Genomic DNA, 16838 nt, shown 5'->3' with positions numbered 1-16838 from the left:
GAGCTTGAACTAAAATCAATCAATAACCTTGGAATGGACAGTGAGTCGAAAAACATACTCAAAAGCACAGCGGACACACCCAGAGGTGTTGGGGGGGGGGGGCATGGATACCCTGACAGATTAAGCGGGCCCAGCACTTTTTAGGGGCCCTTGGATACATAAAATTATATAGTGTAATGGGGGCGGGGGGCCCTAAGGTGACATTTTGTCAGAGAGCCCAGAATGTGCAGCTACTGCACCAGACACGCCTCAGCCAAACCTTCGGGTTGGGATGACATGGACGCTACACTATCTACTAAAATCCAGAGAGTCATCTAAACACACTGGATTTTTTCAGTAACTCGAACACTGCAGTGACACACCCTTTTAGACAGTTAGCTGCACTGGGCCGTTTAACGGCAGTTTCCCTGATGGCAGTAGAGGGTGGTTCAAGCCCGAAGCCTCCTCTCTCGCTCCAGTCCCCCTTCTCCCCATCTTCACCTTGCAGGGTAACGACCTCTCAGAAAGCCAGCAGAGACGAGCTCTTATCTGCATACACAAGTGTCTCTCCTGTGGATGAACACTGACAATTAACTGTCTCCGAGTGACTGGATGCACTGATAAATCTTTTTTTTTTTTTTTTCCATCTTCATGCCTGCGGACCTGACGAAAGAAATTCAAATCTTCAAGAAGTTCATACCAAGATAACATAATGTCAGTGAGAGGCTTTTTCGGTGTTGTGAAATATTTTCCCTGAAGACGTCAACAAAGTAACATTCAGGCTTTCCTTGTTTCTGTAATAAATATTTGAGCCATATTTTGAATCATTCGCAGAATTCTACGCTTTGAATTGTTCTTGACCGGATTTCTCAGAAGGTTGCTTTTAAGAATAATCATGTGTAGCTATTTATTAATGTAGCTTTTCTAACACAGGCACTCATGCAGGTAAATTAAGATCAAATCTTGGCTATTTTTTCCCACCCTTATTATGTATATGCTTTTATTGAAAGTGAAGGTCTTTTGGGGTAATTTTTGTTAATTCAATAAAATTAATTGAAATTAATGTGAATCCAGTAATAATGATGATGATGATGATGACGACATGGCCTCCTGTTCCATCACCACTCTCGCTTTTACGGTTTCCTTTACATTCCCCCAAAGGGAATGTTTGTTATCCCGTCACATCTGAATGTTACTCATACAACTAACAATAGCAACCTTAATTCACGGGTGTTATTTTGTCAGACTTAAATTTCCTCATATTTTGCATATTAAAGACATGTTCTCTTCTATTCCAATGAATAAACATTGGTTTTGAGGTCTAATTAAATAGGTAACTGAAGGACAAATAATATTAAACTGCTGACATCAGACTTTGAGCTATAATAATATAATTATAATAGCATGCATACCAATTTGGTTTAAATAGGGCCGAGTATTATATAGTACTTGGGCCAACTGACTTTTAACAATGCAAACAAGCATTAATGGAGGAGAGAAGTCTACGGCAGGAAGTAGAAGCAGCGAGTTTTAAGCAAGGCTTTGGATGGCACTAAGAGGCAAAATTTTGACTGTGCATTTGTACAGCCCACGTTGAATCCTACGCAGAAATGGCAACTTCAGGTGGCTTGGTGAAATACGCCAAGGAGAAACGGTTCACATTTGCAGCAGGGCCAGCGAACACAGTCGTCACAGATCAACCCAAAGGACGACAGATGCTGTCAAAGGTGTTTCTATCCAGAATTGAGTTCAGGGGAAGTATTCAGTCCAAGTATTCAGCTTCTGTGTAAAATACGTCATGCATGCACCATACATGTTGGTGATGTCACACATCCTGTAGATTCAGAAACTGGGACACCGCAGGAAAAATTCAAATGCTCATGTACTCCTGGTACATGCTGCAGGCATGAGATGTATACAGCGACACACAATTTCATAAGACACTCCAAAAACACAATTAAACGCAATTTAACGCAATCAAAACTTTGCAAAAATGTATCGCCATCCTGTGGCAGCTTAGCAAACAGCAATAAAAATCCATCAAACCTCACAACTGTTTTTCTTGGTCTCCAAGAGGTCTAGAGCCTATCCCAGGTAGCAAGGGGTAGAAGAGCGGCCTACACCATAGACAGGATGCCAGCCCACAAAGAGACCAACTGAGACAGACCACTAGCCTAACTGGATATCTTTGGACTGCAAGAGGAAATCTGCACAAATAAGAGAAAACATGCAAACTTTATCATCATCATCATCGTCATCATCATCATGGAATTATTATTCCAGAGCAACTTGTACCGAAATCAACAGAATTTTTGCCATGAACCTAACATGACTGATGTGTTTTTTCACATCCATCGAACACATATACTGATGGAAGGGATGCACAACAGCAGGAAGAGGTGGAACTTTTTTTTCTTTTTTTTTTTTACAGGGGATGAACAATGGGACAGAGTTCAAAACCTTTTATATAACAATACAATCAGCTGGAATGAACTGAAAGCCACGTCCTTCTTCCTCGTGATCCAAGATACAGGACAGCAGGTTCTGTTGAGAGTCACAAACCAACATAGAAAGCGTTTATCTCTGAGGTTCTGTCTATCTCTGTATGCAGAGAAGCCCAACAAACAAAAACAAAGAAACAAACATAAACATAAACAAAAACAGCCAAACAACATCTGCAGCACCATAGTCAGGTACTTTATTTGATTTTCCAAACATACGTGAATTATATATATACACATTACATGATGAACTAACATTAAAAGAGAGACCGTAATAACACAAAGGACAGAGGAAACTGAGGCACTGCTAACAGAACATGAGATGTAATAAGAGCAACAACGAAGCTGGGTTCATAACGCCATACGACTAAAGCCCAAGCAAACTACCTGCAGGGTCCACAGAACTTGCTCATATGAGTAATTTATCACTAAACGCTTCCGCGTGGGAGACGTTCAGCCTCATGAAAAGGACTGTTCACCCTGCAACGCCATGGACAACATCGTCTGGGACATGCACACACGCGCTAGACAAAACAAAAAAAAACACATTATTTACTGAGAAGGCAAAATATAGATCAGGAGGTACTGTGTGCCCACAGCGAGCAGTACAGTGCACCTCCAGCCCAGATGATAAAAGAATCACTTTTACTTAAGGCATTCGCATCTTTGATTTCGCTAATTTTGCCCGCATTTGTTACATGCAGTACATTTAAGCGTGTTACAATGGTCTGCTGCACACACGCTGAAGGGGGACTCAAATAACGTGCCCCACTGACTTCAAAGGCCGATAGTAAAAAGCCTGTGAATGAATAACTTATGTTGCTATGGGTAACCAGCTGGCTAGATTCTCTTGGTTATAAGGCAGTTATAGGCACAGAGATGTATCCATGTATACTTACTAAAGAATTTTTAACTCCTATTTATGAATTATTAAGCAAAGACAACATCCAGGTTATTTTATATATCTACTGTGGACATGCATCTACTAGACTTTTATGTTCAGGTTATGTACATTTCTTGCACTGCACATAATACATTTCATGCAGCCTACCGAAAGAGCTTTAGTGAGCAGTTATAGTTTCATAATTTTTTTGCCTATAAAATTGATTACTAGTCTCTCGTATCATTGCTGATCTGCCCTAAAATGTTCCTCAGCAGCAATCTGGGCCTGTCTCGTACTACTAATGGTGTAACGGTATAAGGTTCACAGTGTACGAGAAAAAGTCACACTGAAGCGGACGGCAGAACGACAGTTTGGAAAACGAACAGAATCTGTTTGGTGTGCAGAAGGCCCGGCCTGCTGGGCGGTGGGACACGGTACACCCCCGCCGCACCTTGTCAACATTCGGAAAGAAGACAGACCGTGTGTTGCCATAATAACGATGGGGACCGCGAGATGACGATGGGGACCGCGAGATGACGATGGGGACCGCGAGATGACGATGGGGACCGCGAGATGACGATGGGGACCGCGAGATGTCGATGGGGACCGCGACACAGGCGCTCATCGGACAGCAGCAATAGCAGCATATCTAATTCTCATTTTTGCTTTCACCAGATACTCCGTCGTGCAAGTTGTTGAGGGCAGGGTCGTCCAGGCTCATATACGGCATCTCGCTCCTCACGATCTCGCTCCTCACGCCCTTACACAGTACAGTTTCAACCATATGACCGTTACAAGACTGAGGCCACACAAACGATGAGGCCACAAAAACAAGTAGACCGCTCCGATAAGTCACACATAACAATTAAAAGACACCATTCGAATGTAGCTTATACTCAGACTGAAAGCCTTTGACTGTGTCAGAAAGAAAATCTTTATTTTTAATACATGTAGGAAGGAGGATCAACTTCTTTTTTTTAATTTTTTTACACGTGCAGATCTGTATGTAATCACACGTATAACCAAACACGGAGCATAACGTCAGCTGTGGGGATAACCAACACTGTCAGCAAAAGAAGGAACAGGGAACCGGGGAGGGTCACGTTGTTCTGCGGATATAGGTGAGGTGACGAAAACTGTAGGAAAGAAGCTTTCGCCAGTGGTCAAACAGGCAAAGTGGGTGCTATGTACTGTAACAACTAGCTGATGCGATGTACTGAGGTAATTGTCCAAAAACTGGATAGTAATAAATACAAATAAGACTACAAGGAAAAAAAATCCTGTAAAAAAAAATTGTAGTGAGTGGAGAGGTAGTTTAATTTGGTTCCACATACCCTGTCGAGAACTAGGAGAGAACGTGCAGCTAACTACTTAGACCTATTATGGAGCTCAAGAATAAAAAGCAACGCTAAGAAAGGAAATACGAAGGGAAAAGCGGAAAGTCAGGAATCGGATCGTGCCGCGATGCCGTACCCTCCAGAATCCTCCGCCACAGCCGCCGATACAGACACTTAGAAATGACCGTTTAAACAATCCAGATCGTCACTTCCTGATCGTCAGAAGGCATGCATTAATCAGAATCTCATTCAGTCAGGGAGAAAGCGGCTCTCTCAGCTGACCACAACCTCTCCTCTGTCATCGTATCCCAGCATGCGGCAGATGAGGGTGACCTGTCCAGTTCTATACCATAACTGCCTGGTACTTCAGACCAGGAGGCCAGTTCTTGAAAAAGTCTTGTCATAGTAACTGGCACTTATGGTAAAGGAGCCCTATGAAGCCATCAAAATCAAATCATAAAAACAATAAGAAAAAAACGCTTTCCTACAGAAGGCAGAACTGACCAACAAACATATTTTACTCTAGCTAGTCCTTGTATAAGTAACCCTCTGTACTCATGCCAGGTCTATGGGGACCATCACTCATCTTCTGGCCTGATCATCGGCAAAATACCTCTGAAATCTACACTGCTCAGCACTGCATGCCTACTCCGACACTCCTGCCCAAACTACAATTTATGAGAGGAGTTTTGTTCTCTGGTTCCCTGCATCCTCTCGTCTCTGGTACTTCAGTCACTTGTCAGGGAAGACAAGAGTCTGTTAGGTGTCAGAGTTACTACTGAGAGCAGCAGCTTCAGGCTTCTGTCCTAACCGACCTTCTTAAAAAGATGCTGTAGTCTGTAGTTTGATGTTCCTTGGTGTAAGCATGAGCAATAAGCTAGCTAGATAGCTAGCTTCAACTCCAGGGCTATGATTCCTATATTGAAAACATTCGGTTGGATCTTTGATTGGCATTCGGTTCTGCGGTTTGATCATGCTTATTTCTTTATTTTTTAATGCATGATTTATGGCTTTATTAGTAAGCAGCATCACGTTTAGCATTTTAATCATTCTCAATTGCTAAACTCAAAGTAAGAAAAAATATAAAAACGGCATTTAAAAATACTGTCCTGCATCAATGATAGTATTGGAAATTCACAAGCCAAGTAAAGAATAAATAAACTAAAGCTCAATTATCTGTAAAAGAAATTATTTAAAGTAGCTATATTTGCATATATATTGAGAATATTTAATTATCTTAGTATAAACTATTTAGCCCTGTATACAGCAAAGAACAAATGAAGAGCTATTTACATAATGCGACCACAAGGGGGCACAACATCAGCAAAGAACGCAAAGGAAGACCTGCACCTTAAAACCCAGCGCTAATTTGACGTCCAGTTCAGAGTCTGATGGAGGCGAAGTCATGTAATCAAACTGCCATAAACGCATGTGATGTAAATGAATAAAATATGTTACTGTTTAACGGCGAAAAATTCAATAAAAAAAAACAAAACAAACAATTTTAAAACCAAAGTAATGCCCCAGCATCAGCGTGAACAGTGCACACTGACGCAATAATCCCCGGCTATATCCTTACATAATAACCATGTGTAGACATCAATCTGTAGGGGCTTCGGCATGAAATTACTGGCTTAGTTCTGCACCTCTCGCCAACGGTACAAAAAAATCCATCGAATAAGATAGCTCAAAAAATGGTATGAGCGCACGCTAACAACAACCTAACTTTTTAGTGGATAAATAGTAACAAAATCCATCAGCGAAATTACATTTGGTCTATGGGTTGTATATCACACGCGTTAATCATGACTAGCTACTTAAGACTAAGCATAAGGCATCTAATGCATTATTACAATTGTATAAAGAACTATTAACAGAGAAAATCCTTACTTGCAAGCTCCTTTAAAAATATTTTATCCATCTTCCAATTTGTGTTGTACAGTGGTAAGGCAGGTAGAAATGTGTGATAAGGCATCTGAATCTAAAACCAGTATAGAACCAGTAAAAGCAGTATCTGAGGGTATATGACAAACATCGAGAGCAGCTTGGAGAACGTGGAGCTCCAACAGACTTTTCAGCCGCGCCGGAAAGCATCTGAGCGACGTGTGAACACTACAGTGGGATTCGGCAAGTGGCAACCGTGACGAGTAATGAGAAGCAGGGACACCAATCTAAAGCACGCCCTCCATCAGACCCTGATGTGCTAGCTTAGAAGTGGTCATAGTTATGTCTTTGTCCTCATTTATATAAGAAGGCAGCTTTCACTAGAGGCAGCAGTATCTGCGAGCGTCTTCATGAAGGCGTTTGCGGCATGCGTGCTCGTGGAACTGCGGAACTGCAGAACTGCGGAATGCACTGCAAAAGCCACATGAACATACATTATCTGATAATACGACTGATTATTCATTTCTTTGAATAGAAACTTCTTCTTAAATATAAATACTCTATATCTCCCTTTATTTATAAAACTATCCCACAATCCCCTGCAGCCATTCCTACTGTCGCCTCCTACTCCCACCCCCGACACCCCAAGCAGCAGCCCAAGCGATTCACAATCACGTGACCCGGGTGACCTTAGGAGGCCTCGCTGCCGAACACTTCCAGCACGAGTGGTGTGAGCTGCATGCTGTGCTCGGGCTGGAAGGACAGCGAGCGGTACTGCTTAGAGTGCTCCTCGTTCAGGCTCCGCAGGTCCGCCAGCTTCTGGATCATCTTGGCGTACAGCAGCTGCCCGCCAGGGTGATTGACGCGGATGTAGGCCTGCAAGACCTCTGAGAGGCGGTCCTGCAGCTCCTCCACACGGGCGTGGTCCTGGACACCCGGGCGGTCTGCGAGCAAGGGGAAGGGAAAGTAGCTAAACAAAGAGCTTCCCTGTCGGTTTAGAAAATGGCAGTGGCCCCAGATCCAAGCTCATACCAGGAGATAAGAGGCAGATAGCCATGAGCAGCACATGCTCCTCCTCGTGGAGGTTCAGTTTCTTCAGTCCCACCTGAAATTTCACCAGAGGTTCCAGCAGCTCCAGCGTGTGACCAGCTGAGGCAAAAAGAATCAGACTGATGTTAGAACAAAGCAGCCTGAGGAATTCAGGAGCGTAACTCTCTTGGGACGAGGGCATCGTCGGCGATGCAGCGTATTCTTCTCGTCTATTTCAGTTTATACCTCACTTAAATCTTTATGTAGAATCATGAAAAAAACGCTGACTGAATCTGTAATCTGTCTTCTTTTTAAATCGTCCATTGTTGGGAGTATTAACAATTTTTTAAATTAGGTTAAATCGGCAAAAAAGTAAACCATGTCACCTTTCTTTGTTTTGCCTGCATGGGGGGCGTGTAGTGCCGCCCTCACCTGAAGATCGCTATTTGCATTCTAAATAGCCACATTGCTGCGTATTCAAATTGGATTCGCATGGTAATTTGATGAACAATGCAACCGTGAAACGTGACCCAGACACATCCCCATATCAGCGCCATAAAAGGGGGGGGGGGGGGTGTGGCCAGGTGTGAATGGCTCATTCATACACACGAGAGTTCCTACATATTCAATGGAAGGAGCCCCGAAATAGTGACATGAGTTAGGTTTCTCTTATTTATTTATCCGCTGAATGTTGCAACTACACCATTTAGTCACCTTTATGTAGCCAAGACTTTGGTGATCAGATATCTGGGATCAAAACAAACCACCATTGCTTACTATGTACTTTTATAATGTTACTGCAAGTGTTCCGAACTGCATTTTGCAGTGTCTATACTTTGATGTCAAATTAAACGTTAAAAAATGCAACGTTTGCAAGCCAAATGTGAGAAACCCAAGTATGAGGCAGGTTATTATTACGAACCTAACCATGAGGAACCTTAATAAAAGGAACTTAACCATGAAGGAGGTTAACAGAAGGATCTTACAGGGAGGAACCTAACCATGAAGCAGTTTATCAAGGAGACCATAAGCATGAGGGATACCAAAGGTTTCTGCATTGTCATTCTCACCCTTAGTGACGTCACTGATGCAGTACTTGTAGTCAGGACTGCCACAGCTCCAGGACATGTCCTCCAGGTTGAAGGACTGGTTCGAGCGCAACATGATGACCTCGATAACACTGGACTTCAGCAGTGCGATTTGGTCCTCAGCTGTCAGCTCCCTGTACATTGTGAGGGGGGGGATACCAGAGTTTACAACCATGAAAGGGTCCCTCTGACCAAACAGTGACACACCACACAACTTCAAAAGCTAAATTTAAGACGAGTCATTACAGGCAGCTGTGGAGGTATGAAGTACAGCCACCTTCGTACATGATGTTTCAACTACAAAAAGAAGCTTCAGATCATTGATAAATAACCTCTTAGACTTTAATACCATCCAGAGGTGTTTACATCAGAGACGCTATTGTTTTCCTAGCGATTCATCGGCGGTATGAGAACAAACGGGCTCATGGTTTCCCACTGTTACACAGACAATGGAGAGCGGCCGACTGACTGGCTCACTGATATCAATAACCGACGTACTGAAGAACAGCAGCACGTATGCATAACGGCCCAGTCTCACATATCATATTCTATCAATACATTGTATCATCCATCTGTCTTCCATAACTGTTATTCCAGTAGAGGATAGTGGTGAGTCTGGGGCCTATCCCAGAAAAAAACGGTACAGGAACTTCTAAGGAATGTCGGTCTATTGCAGGGTCACCCTCATGTCCGTTTTAGAGACACCATTTCACTCGACTACATGTTTCTGAATTGTAAGGGGAAGCTGGAGAACCTGGAAGAAATGCATGCAAACACAAGGAGAACATGCAAGCTCCACACATCGAGCTGTTGGTGGAAACTGAACCCCGACTCCACAGGTGTGAGACTACAGTGAGTCACCGTGCCACCCGATGATGTCCGACTCCAACTGAAGGTGCATAACAATGGGGTCCATGCCAACAGAGTCTCACACAAAGCCCAGGGTCGGAGTCATACCTGAAGCCTGGAATCATCTTGGCGAAACCGATGACCTTCTGGATGCTGTAGCTGACCAGGTCGGCCAGGTGAGGCAGCATGGAGAGGGCTCCGGCACCTTCTTCGTTGGACTCGGGGCTGCTGTTATGGTCCTGGTACATCATCATCATGCTGGTGAAGTTCATCGGCTTCATGTCCGTGGACTCTGGGGCAGGGGGAGGAAAGCCTTTCAGCTGATGCCTGGGTGCATCCGGTGTCTGCCACGTCCGAGACGAGAAATCGATTTCCCCCCCTTAACCTCCGTTTCGTTTAACTATGGCGGGTGTGAAGATATTTCAACAGCACATTAGAGCTCTTTAAGTGTTTGGGTATGATAAGCATGACGAATGTTGCCAACTTTATAAAACGGCTTGAGTGTGCTTGAGGATTCGAGTGTGCCTGTCGATAAACACTGAAGGGACACGCGAATGACTGACTGAAGTCGCCATGGCAAAAAGAGCGGAAAAGAAAAACCGCCGAAATCGCTGTAGATTCTTCCAGATCAACGCTTCACGATAATAGAAATCAACCTTATTTATCTGGCTGGCCACGCACTGCTGTACGATTTTTAAAATTGAGGGTTATCGATTGTTTCTGTGCGCAGTTGATAATCGAGATGCTAAATTAATTCTCTCTTTGTACGCTAACATTTTTGAATGCTTGCTAACTACCACTAGACCCAAGTGCTCATCGGCAGTTTGATCATCGACAGCAAAGCTCTATTAGTTAACTGACCTCTTTGTTAAAGAATTTATCCGTTTGCAGGCGTGCACTGCATTGCAAACAGCAGGCATGGCAAATCCTCGATTTAATGGATGAACAGGTGGAAATTTGTATCAGGTGAACAGGAGAGCTTGTCCGAAAAACAAAAATACCCCAATATTTCCCAATATAAGTTTTCATTCGATGATGCTTTGGCAAGGTCAAGTACATCAGTTTGTCCTCTGAAATTCTGAAGAAATCATGAGACTCTTCTGGGTAGCAAACAGACCCAAAGGACACGGGTCACTGGACAATGAAAACTTTACACCCATCCTCTACATATTATAGTCAGGTGAACCAAACAACATAGAAAATGAGAATTAAATGGAGAATTCAGTCACTGTGAGCCATAACTACTGGTCTCTCCCCTTTTCTAACACACTGTAAACTGAATATACACCCTTATGAATTACAGGCGTACTTACAGAGGGCCTCGTACCCCTCTTTCACACCTCCAAAACATTCACCCCATACTTATGCCTCAAAAAACTAGCAAGAAAGTTCACAAAATTGAAGTTAAATGTTTCCAAGGACAGCGGAAGTTACCAGATGACTGCAGACAGTGTCAAACGCATAAGAGTCCAATCCTGAAAACAATGGCTTAGTAAGGCAAACTTATGACAGAAGAGTCCACTAAATCTGAAGAGACACAGTATTAAACAATTTCCAGAGTAAAAAAATGAAAAAGATATAAAGAAATATATTTTCAGGAAGCAAAAGTAAGGACAGCCAGTTACGCAACTAGTTTTCTCAAAAAACAATTAAGTAACTATTTCTGCTGCATAATCAGCCTCAGTTAGCTGCATACTAAAAATATGAGATTTGCGCAAGACTAGCAGACACATCTGAGATATTCAGCACTTTTTTCGCGAAATGTCACAGTATAAGGAACAGCGGAGGCGACTTTCAGCGCCATTTCCCGGTCTCATGATCCGAGAGATCCAAGTGAGGTTGCGGCTCACTCAGGGTGCACTAGGATGACCAAACGTCATGCTTAAAAGATGCAGTGTTTAACGGTACATCTTCCAGCACGGGGCAGAAATGAGTTACTCTGCTCATCCAGTACTTCTGCGAGAGCACGATGTTAACTCTGCGGTCTCCAAGACCCAGGCCTGGAGCCTCACCTGGAGAATGATTGACAGAGTCAGAGGAGGTGTCGGACAGCGACTGGAGGGAGGCGGCACGACTGGCGCTGCGTGTCACGGGGCCCTGGCGCACCGGGGGCTGTGGTGCCATGCCGGAAAACAGAATGGAGACAAACCTCACTATGGTGCTGTCTCGAGGATACAACCGGCAAGCGCTTCATCACATGCCATTAAATGCCTTACAAACACATTGTAACATATACGGAAAGTGAAGAAGATGCAAGAAGTTATTTTAAAGACTGATCGAATTATACGTAGCACAATCTGTATCTAATGGGCCTATTAACTACGTAGAAACATAATAGATATCTGCATCCAGATATACAGACAAACACAAACATGTATGTATACAGGGTGGACAAAACATTTGGCGTGGTCCATGGCCAAGCAGCTGCATGCAGGCCTGACATCACCAAGTGCAGTGCTAAGCAGCAGTGGTGTAAAGCACACTGCCACTTGACTCTGGAGCAGTGGAAACATGTTCTGTGGAGTGACAAATCATCACACACACACACCATTCACTCATACACCATACACTCGCACACCTACGGGCAATTCTGATAACTCCAATTCACTCCAGCATGTTTTGGCCTATGAGAAGAAACCAGAGGACACCTCAAGATGAAATGTGAAGAACATGCCCTCTGCCCACATGAAGCCACGACAGAGACTTGAATTCTGGTCCCGGAGGTGTGTGTCAACAGTGCTCACGTATGCACCAGTGTTCACTCACAATTCTGTACATTTAACCGTATATGTGCTAGAGTCACCAGATAATCTTGGGAAGACACTTTGAGCTAGAACTGGATTAGCCAACTACCAAAACAAAGGTACTTGGATTTCACTTGAGTTCTTGCTGTGTGCTGATTGGTCAGTCTCCTATAATCATGCATGTGTCACTAATGTTATTGCGAAACAGCTGGATGAGTCTCTCAATCAAGGAAACAAACTAGTCAAAGCACAAGAAACACTGAGCTATTTAGCCAAACACAGATTATATGGTCACCCTAACATAACATACAGTGTATGTTCATACATGCTTATAAGACAATAGTGAAATCATGCTGTGTTGTACCTGGCCTATACACACGTTCATTCCTTATGCAGCCACAACACTAACCCGGAAACGTGAGAAGTCTGAGTAGGAGTCGTCATAGGTCTTGTGGTGAGCCTCCACCAGTGTTGCGATGACCTTGCTCTGATCCTCCGTCAACCGTGGCTTCTGCGCTTCCCTCTCTGCCTCCTCTGCCTTTCTCTTCTGAATCAGGTCCTTCTTCCTCTGCACCTCCTCATCTGTGAGGATGACTATGGGAGAAGAGGGGAAATGGTCACATTGGCTTGGAGTAGGAGAACGGCTATATCCGCAGGACCACTTCTGCTTCAGGAACGTTCTGAGAATCACAGAAGGTTGAGGACACTTTTGATGCGGAACTGCAGTTGGTTTCGCACACCGCAAAAGACACAAACACCTGCCAAATACAGGCTGGAGGTATAGCGAGGACCCCAGTAAACCGCCACGGTCCGCAGCCCTTTGAAGAACGTTCTCCACTCTGCATCGCAGTTGTCTGAGAAACTTGGCCAGCTGAGTTTTCTTCACTCTCCTCGCATATTCAGAGAAGGGATCGCTGTTAATGGTGGGCGACACACAAAGCAGGGGGCCAGCAACCTGAAGCCACTGAATGCATCAGTAGACAATAGCCAGGGCTCGCTGGAAAGAACGTGATTCAGACGCTGACATGCTGAACAGAGAAGGGCGCAAACATTGTGCTAGTAAAGTATGAAACATAGACAATATACAAAAATAATCATTGGATAAAATAAGTGTAGTCAACGCAGTAAACAGGTTATGTACTTGCAAAATCACTGATATTTACTAGTTGTTGATTTTTTAAAAGCATTTCTAAAAATTCCTTCCCTTGTGCCCAAAGCTTCTTGGATATGCTCCAGACCCCCGCAATCCTGCATAAGACAAGCGGGTATCGAAAATGGATGAATGGCATTACTCAAAATTCCAATACGACATTTACAAATGCTCATATTTTTGCATTTCTATCATAGTTTTTAGCTGTTCTTTTAACACTTTCACATTTCTGTATAATAGTGATATTTTCATATTGTAAAACTATCAATATATTGTTTAGTATATATTATAGTATATTACACATCTATAGTATTATTCGTTAGGGGTATTATTAATTCATCATCCATCCATCCATTTTCCAAACCGCTTATCCTACTGGGTCGCGGGGGGGCTGGAGTCTATCCCGGAAGCAATGGGCACGAGGCAGGGAACAACCCAGGATGGGGGGCCAGCCCATCGCAGGGCACACTCATACACCAGTCACTCACACACCATTCACTCACACACCATTCACTCACACATACACACCTACCTGTATGGGCAATTTAGCAAGTCCTTAATTCATCATATAATATTTATTATAAAGGATTTAGTGCTTCTCTAATCTTTTCTCTCTGTATCCATTTAAGAAGGATTTAAGTTTATTTATTTAGCAGATGCTTTTGTCCAAAGTGACGTAAAAGAAAGAATCAGAGAGCAGACCTGGTCCGACACTCTCTGGGCTAAAGGAGGACAAGGACTTTGCTCAAGGGCCCAACAATGACATCATTCTGCCGGCCACAGGATCTGAACCGGAAACCCCCTTGATGAAAGGCAGAGCTCGGCTTCCCACATCCTCCTCTTTCAGTCCAGTATGGCTGCCCAGTAATGTGCCCGGCACTCATGTACCCGTGGCGCCAGGCTGTGTCACTCACATTCCTTCATCATGCCAATGTCCACGCAGCGCTTCAGTCGGCAGGCCTGGCAGTGCCGCCGGTTGTCTTTGGTGATTTTACAGCTGCCGCTGAAGGGGCACGTGAAGTTCGCCTTCCGCTTCATGCTGCGCCTGCAGAGGGGCAGAGACAGCCGGATGGGAACGTGAACAGGAAGCAGACGCCGGCTGATGGCATGGCCATCGATAGCATCTTCCGCTCTGTTATCAGCACCAAACCCTAAAGCCACTTCACACATGCCCCAACGTGCCCTCCCTCCTCCCAGTTAACCTGCCACCACAGGAGAAAAGGGACAGAGGAGAAGTTTGACACGGGCTATTACAAAGGCAAGCCAGCGGCGGGCTAAAGTCATAGTTTACTCTAAAACCTATTTTAGAATTGACATAAATTCAATTCTACACATAACACATGACACATAGCATTCAAACCACTGACGGGTGGTGTTAAGATACCGTAACATATTAGGCAAGTGAACAGTCAGCTCTTTGAAATTGATGTGTTGGAAGCATGAAAAAGTGTAAAGATCTGACCAATTTTGACAAGAGCTAAACTGTGACGGCTAGATGACTGGGTCATAGCATCTCCAAAACAGCAGGTTTTGGGGGGGTGCTCCCAGTATGCAATGGTCAATACCTACCAAAAGTGGTCAAAGGAAGGCCAACTGGTGAACCAGCAATGGAGTCATGGGTGCCCAAGACTCACTGGGGCGAAGGATAGCCTGTCTGGTCTGTTCCCACTGGACAGATACTGTAGCACAAAGTGCTGAAGAAGTTAATGGTGGTTCAGCGTATGGGGCTGCGTAGCCGTAGACCAGTCAGTACCTATGCTGACTCCTGCCCACCTCCGAAAGCGCCTACAATGGGCAAATGAGCATCAGAGCTCAAACATAGAGCAATGGAAGAAGGTGACCTGGCCTCACGTCTTCTGCTACATCATATGGTCAGGTGACATGCCATCTGTGGTCTAGTCACCCACGTCCTGCTTACAGAGAAAACAAAGCATTACGTACTTCTGAATCTGTTCCCCAGAGACAAGCATCAGGGCAGGTGATGGAATGGTCCTAACAGGTGACACTGCAGTTGTGACTGGCTGGACCGGCTACTTTGAACAGTTCTTTAAAGCTGATCCTCTGGCTAGGATGTAGGACATCTCTAGGTCCAAGGTCCTTAAGGCTGATCTTGAGGCTCCAATCAGCTGTGAACCACCCAATCTTACTGAGTGGTGAATCAGCTGGGGGTAGGGATGGCCACAGGGATCTATCGCATCCAGGGTGAACATCTTCAGGCTGGTGGTAAGGCTGCCCTCCTGGCATTGTGGGCGATCTTTGCTTCCATTTGGGAGACAAGCATCATCTTGGACGGTATTCTGACTGGAAGCGTCATCCGACTGGAAAATGGGACTTGTAGTCCCTATCTGGAAAGGGAAAGGTGATCACCTGCATTGCAGCAACTACTGGGTTATACCACTGCTTTCAGTGCCAGGTAAGGTCCTTGTTAGGCTCATCCTTAACAGGATCTACCATCGACCATATCTTGGCACTGAGGGTTCTCATCAAGTGCAAGCGCAAATATCGGCAGAGGTTCTTTGCAACCATTGCCGATATTCGTAAAGCGTATGACACAGGTGATCGAGTTGCCCTGTGGGACATCCTGAGACTTTGCGGGACCCCCCCGAAGCTGCTGGACGTCATGGCCGGCCTATACACTGGTACTATCATCAGTAGAGGGAGAACCTCCGTGTTCTTCCCAGCTGATTCTGAGGTTCGCCAGGGGTGTGTTCTCACTCCTACTCTGTTCGCTCTTCTTGCATGGACTCAGTGTTGGGCATGGATGTGGGCTCCAGTGGTTGGGGAGCATCTGTTAGTGAGGAAAGACTTACTGATCTTGACTTCAACGACAATGCCATGATCTTTCCGGAGTCAATGCAGGCTCTGATCGGGGTTCATGAGAGACTGAGTGAGGAGTCTGAGTGCTTGGGATTGCGGATAAAAACCAAGATCAAGGCCTTTGATGACTTCTCATGCAAGCGGACAAAGGTCCAAGCCTTCAGAGTCCTGGTACTCCCTGTTTTGCTGTATGGCTGTAACGTGGACGCTATCCATTGAACTGAGATGAAGACTGGACTCCTTCAGTACTGTGCCTCTTTGGAGAACCCTTGGATACCGCTGGTTTGACTGTGTCGAACAATCATTACCTGCATTGTGAGGGAGCGTCAGTTATGGCACTACGGCCATGCGGCGCGTTTCCCTGAGGGCGATCCGGCTCGCAGGATCTTCACTGCCGAGGACCCAAGTGGCTGGACCAGGCCGAGGGGACACCAATGTAACACCTGGCTGCGGCAGGTGGATGGCCATCTCCAGAGGGTGGCACTGAACTGTGTATCTGCCTGGGGAGGTCACCAGCAGGGATCCTGAGGAGTTCCACCATGTAATGGGTGCGGTAACGCGCTGCATCAGCAAATGC

General features: G+C 44.8%; 1 protein-coding gene across 6 annotated transcripts in view; it reads right to left on the bottom strand.

Moving 5' to 3' along the window:
• Positions 1-2655: 2655 nt before the first annotated feature.
• The window catches only part of LOC125725514 (vitamin D3 receptor A-like), a 30102-nt gene continuing 15919 nt past the window's right edge, over positions 2656-16838 (bottom strand). For all 6 annotated transcript variants that reach the window (XM_049002472.1, XM_049002473.1, XM_049002474.1 and 3 more), the window contains 7 exons: positions 14359-14489; positions 12704-12888; positions 11563-11662; positions 9659-9842; positions 8684-8835; positions 7617-7733; positions 2656-7528 (listed from right to left, as the gene is read on the bottom strand). In XM_049002472.1, the coding sequence (XP_048858429.1) occupies positions 7275-7528; positions 7617-7733; positions 8684-8835; positions 9659-9842; positions 11563-11662; positions 12704-12888; positions 14359-14489 (1123 nt within the window). In that variant the 3' untranslated portion in view covers positions 2656-7274. The remainder of the gene's footprint in view (positions 7529-7616; positions 7734-8683; positions 8836-9658; positions 9843-11562; positions 11663-12703; positions 12889-14358; positions 14490-16838) is intronic.

Source organism: Brienomyrus brachyistius, unplaced genomic scaffold (assembly GCF_023856365.1).
Source record: "Brienomyrus brachyistius isolate T26 unplaced genomic scaffold, BBRACH_0.4 scaffold68, whole genome shotgun sequence".
Classification (NCBI taxonomy): Eukaryota; Metazoa; Chordata; class Actinopteri; order Osteoglossiformes; family Mormyridae; genus Brienomyrus; species Brienomyrus brachyistius.
This window is presented reverse-complemented; position numbering and strand designations above follow the sequence as displayed.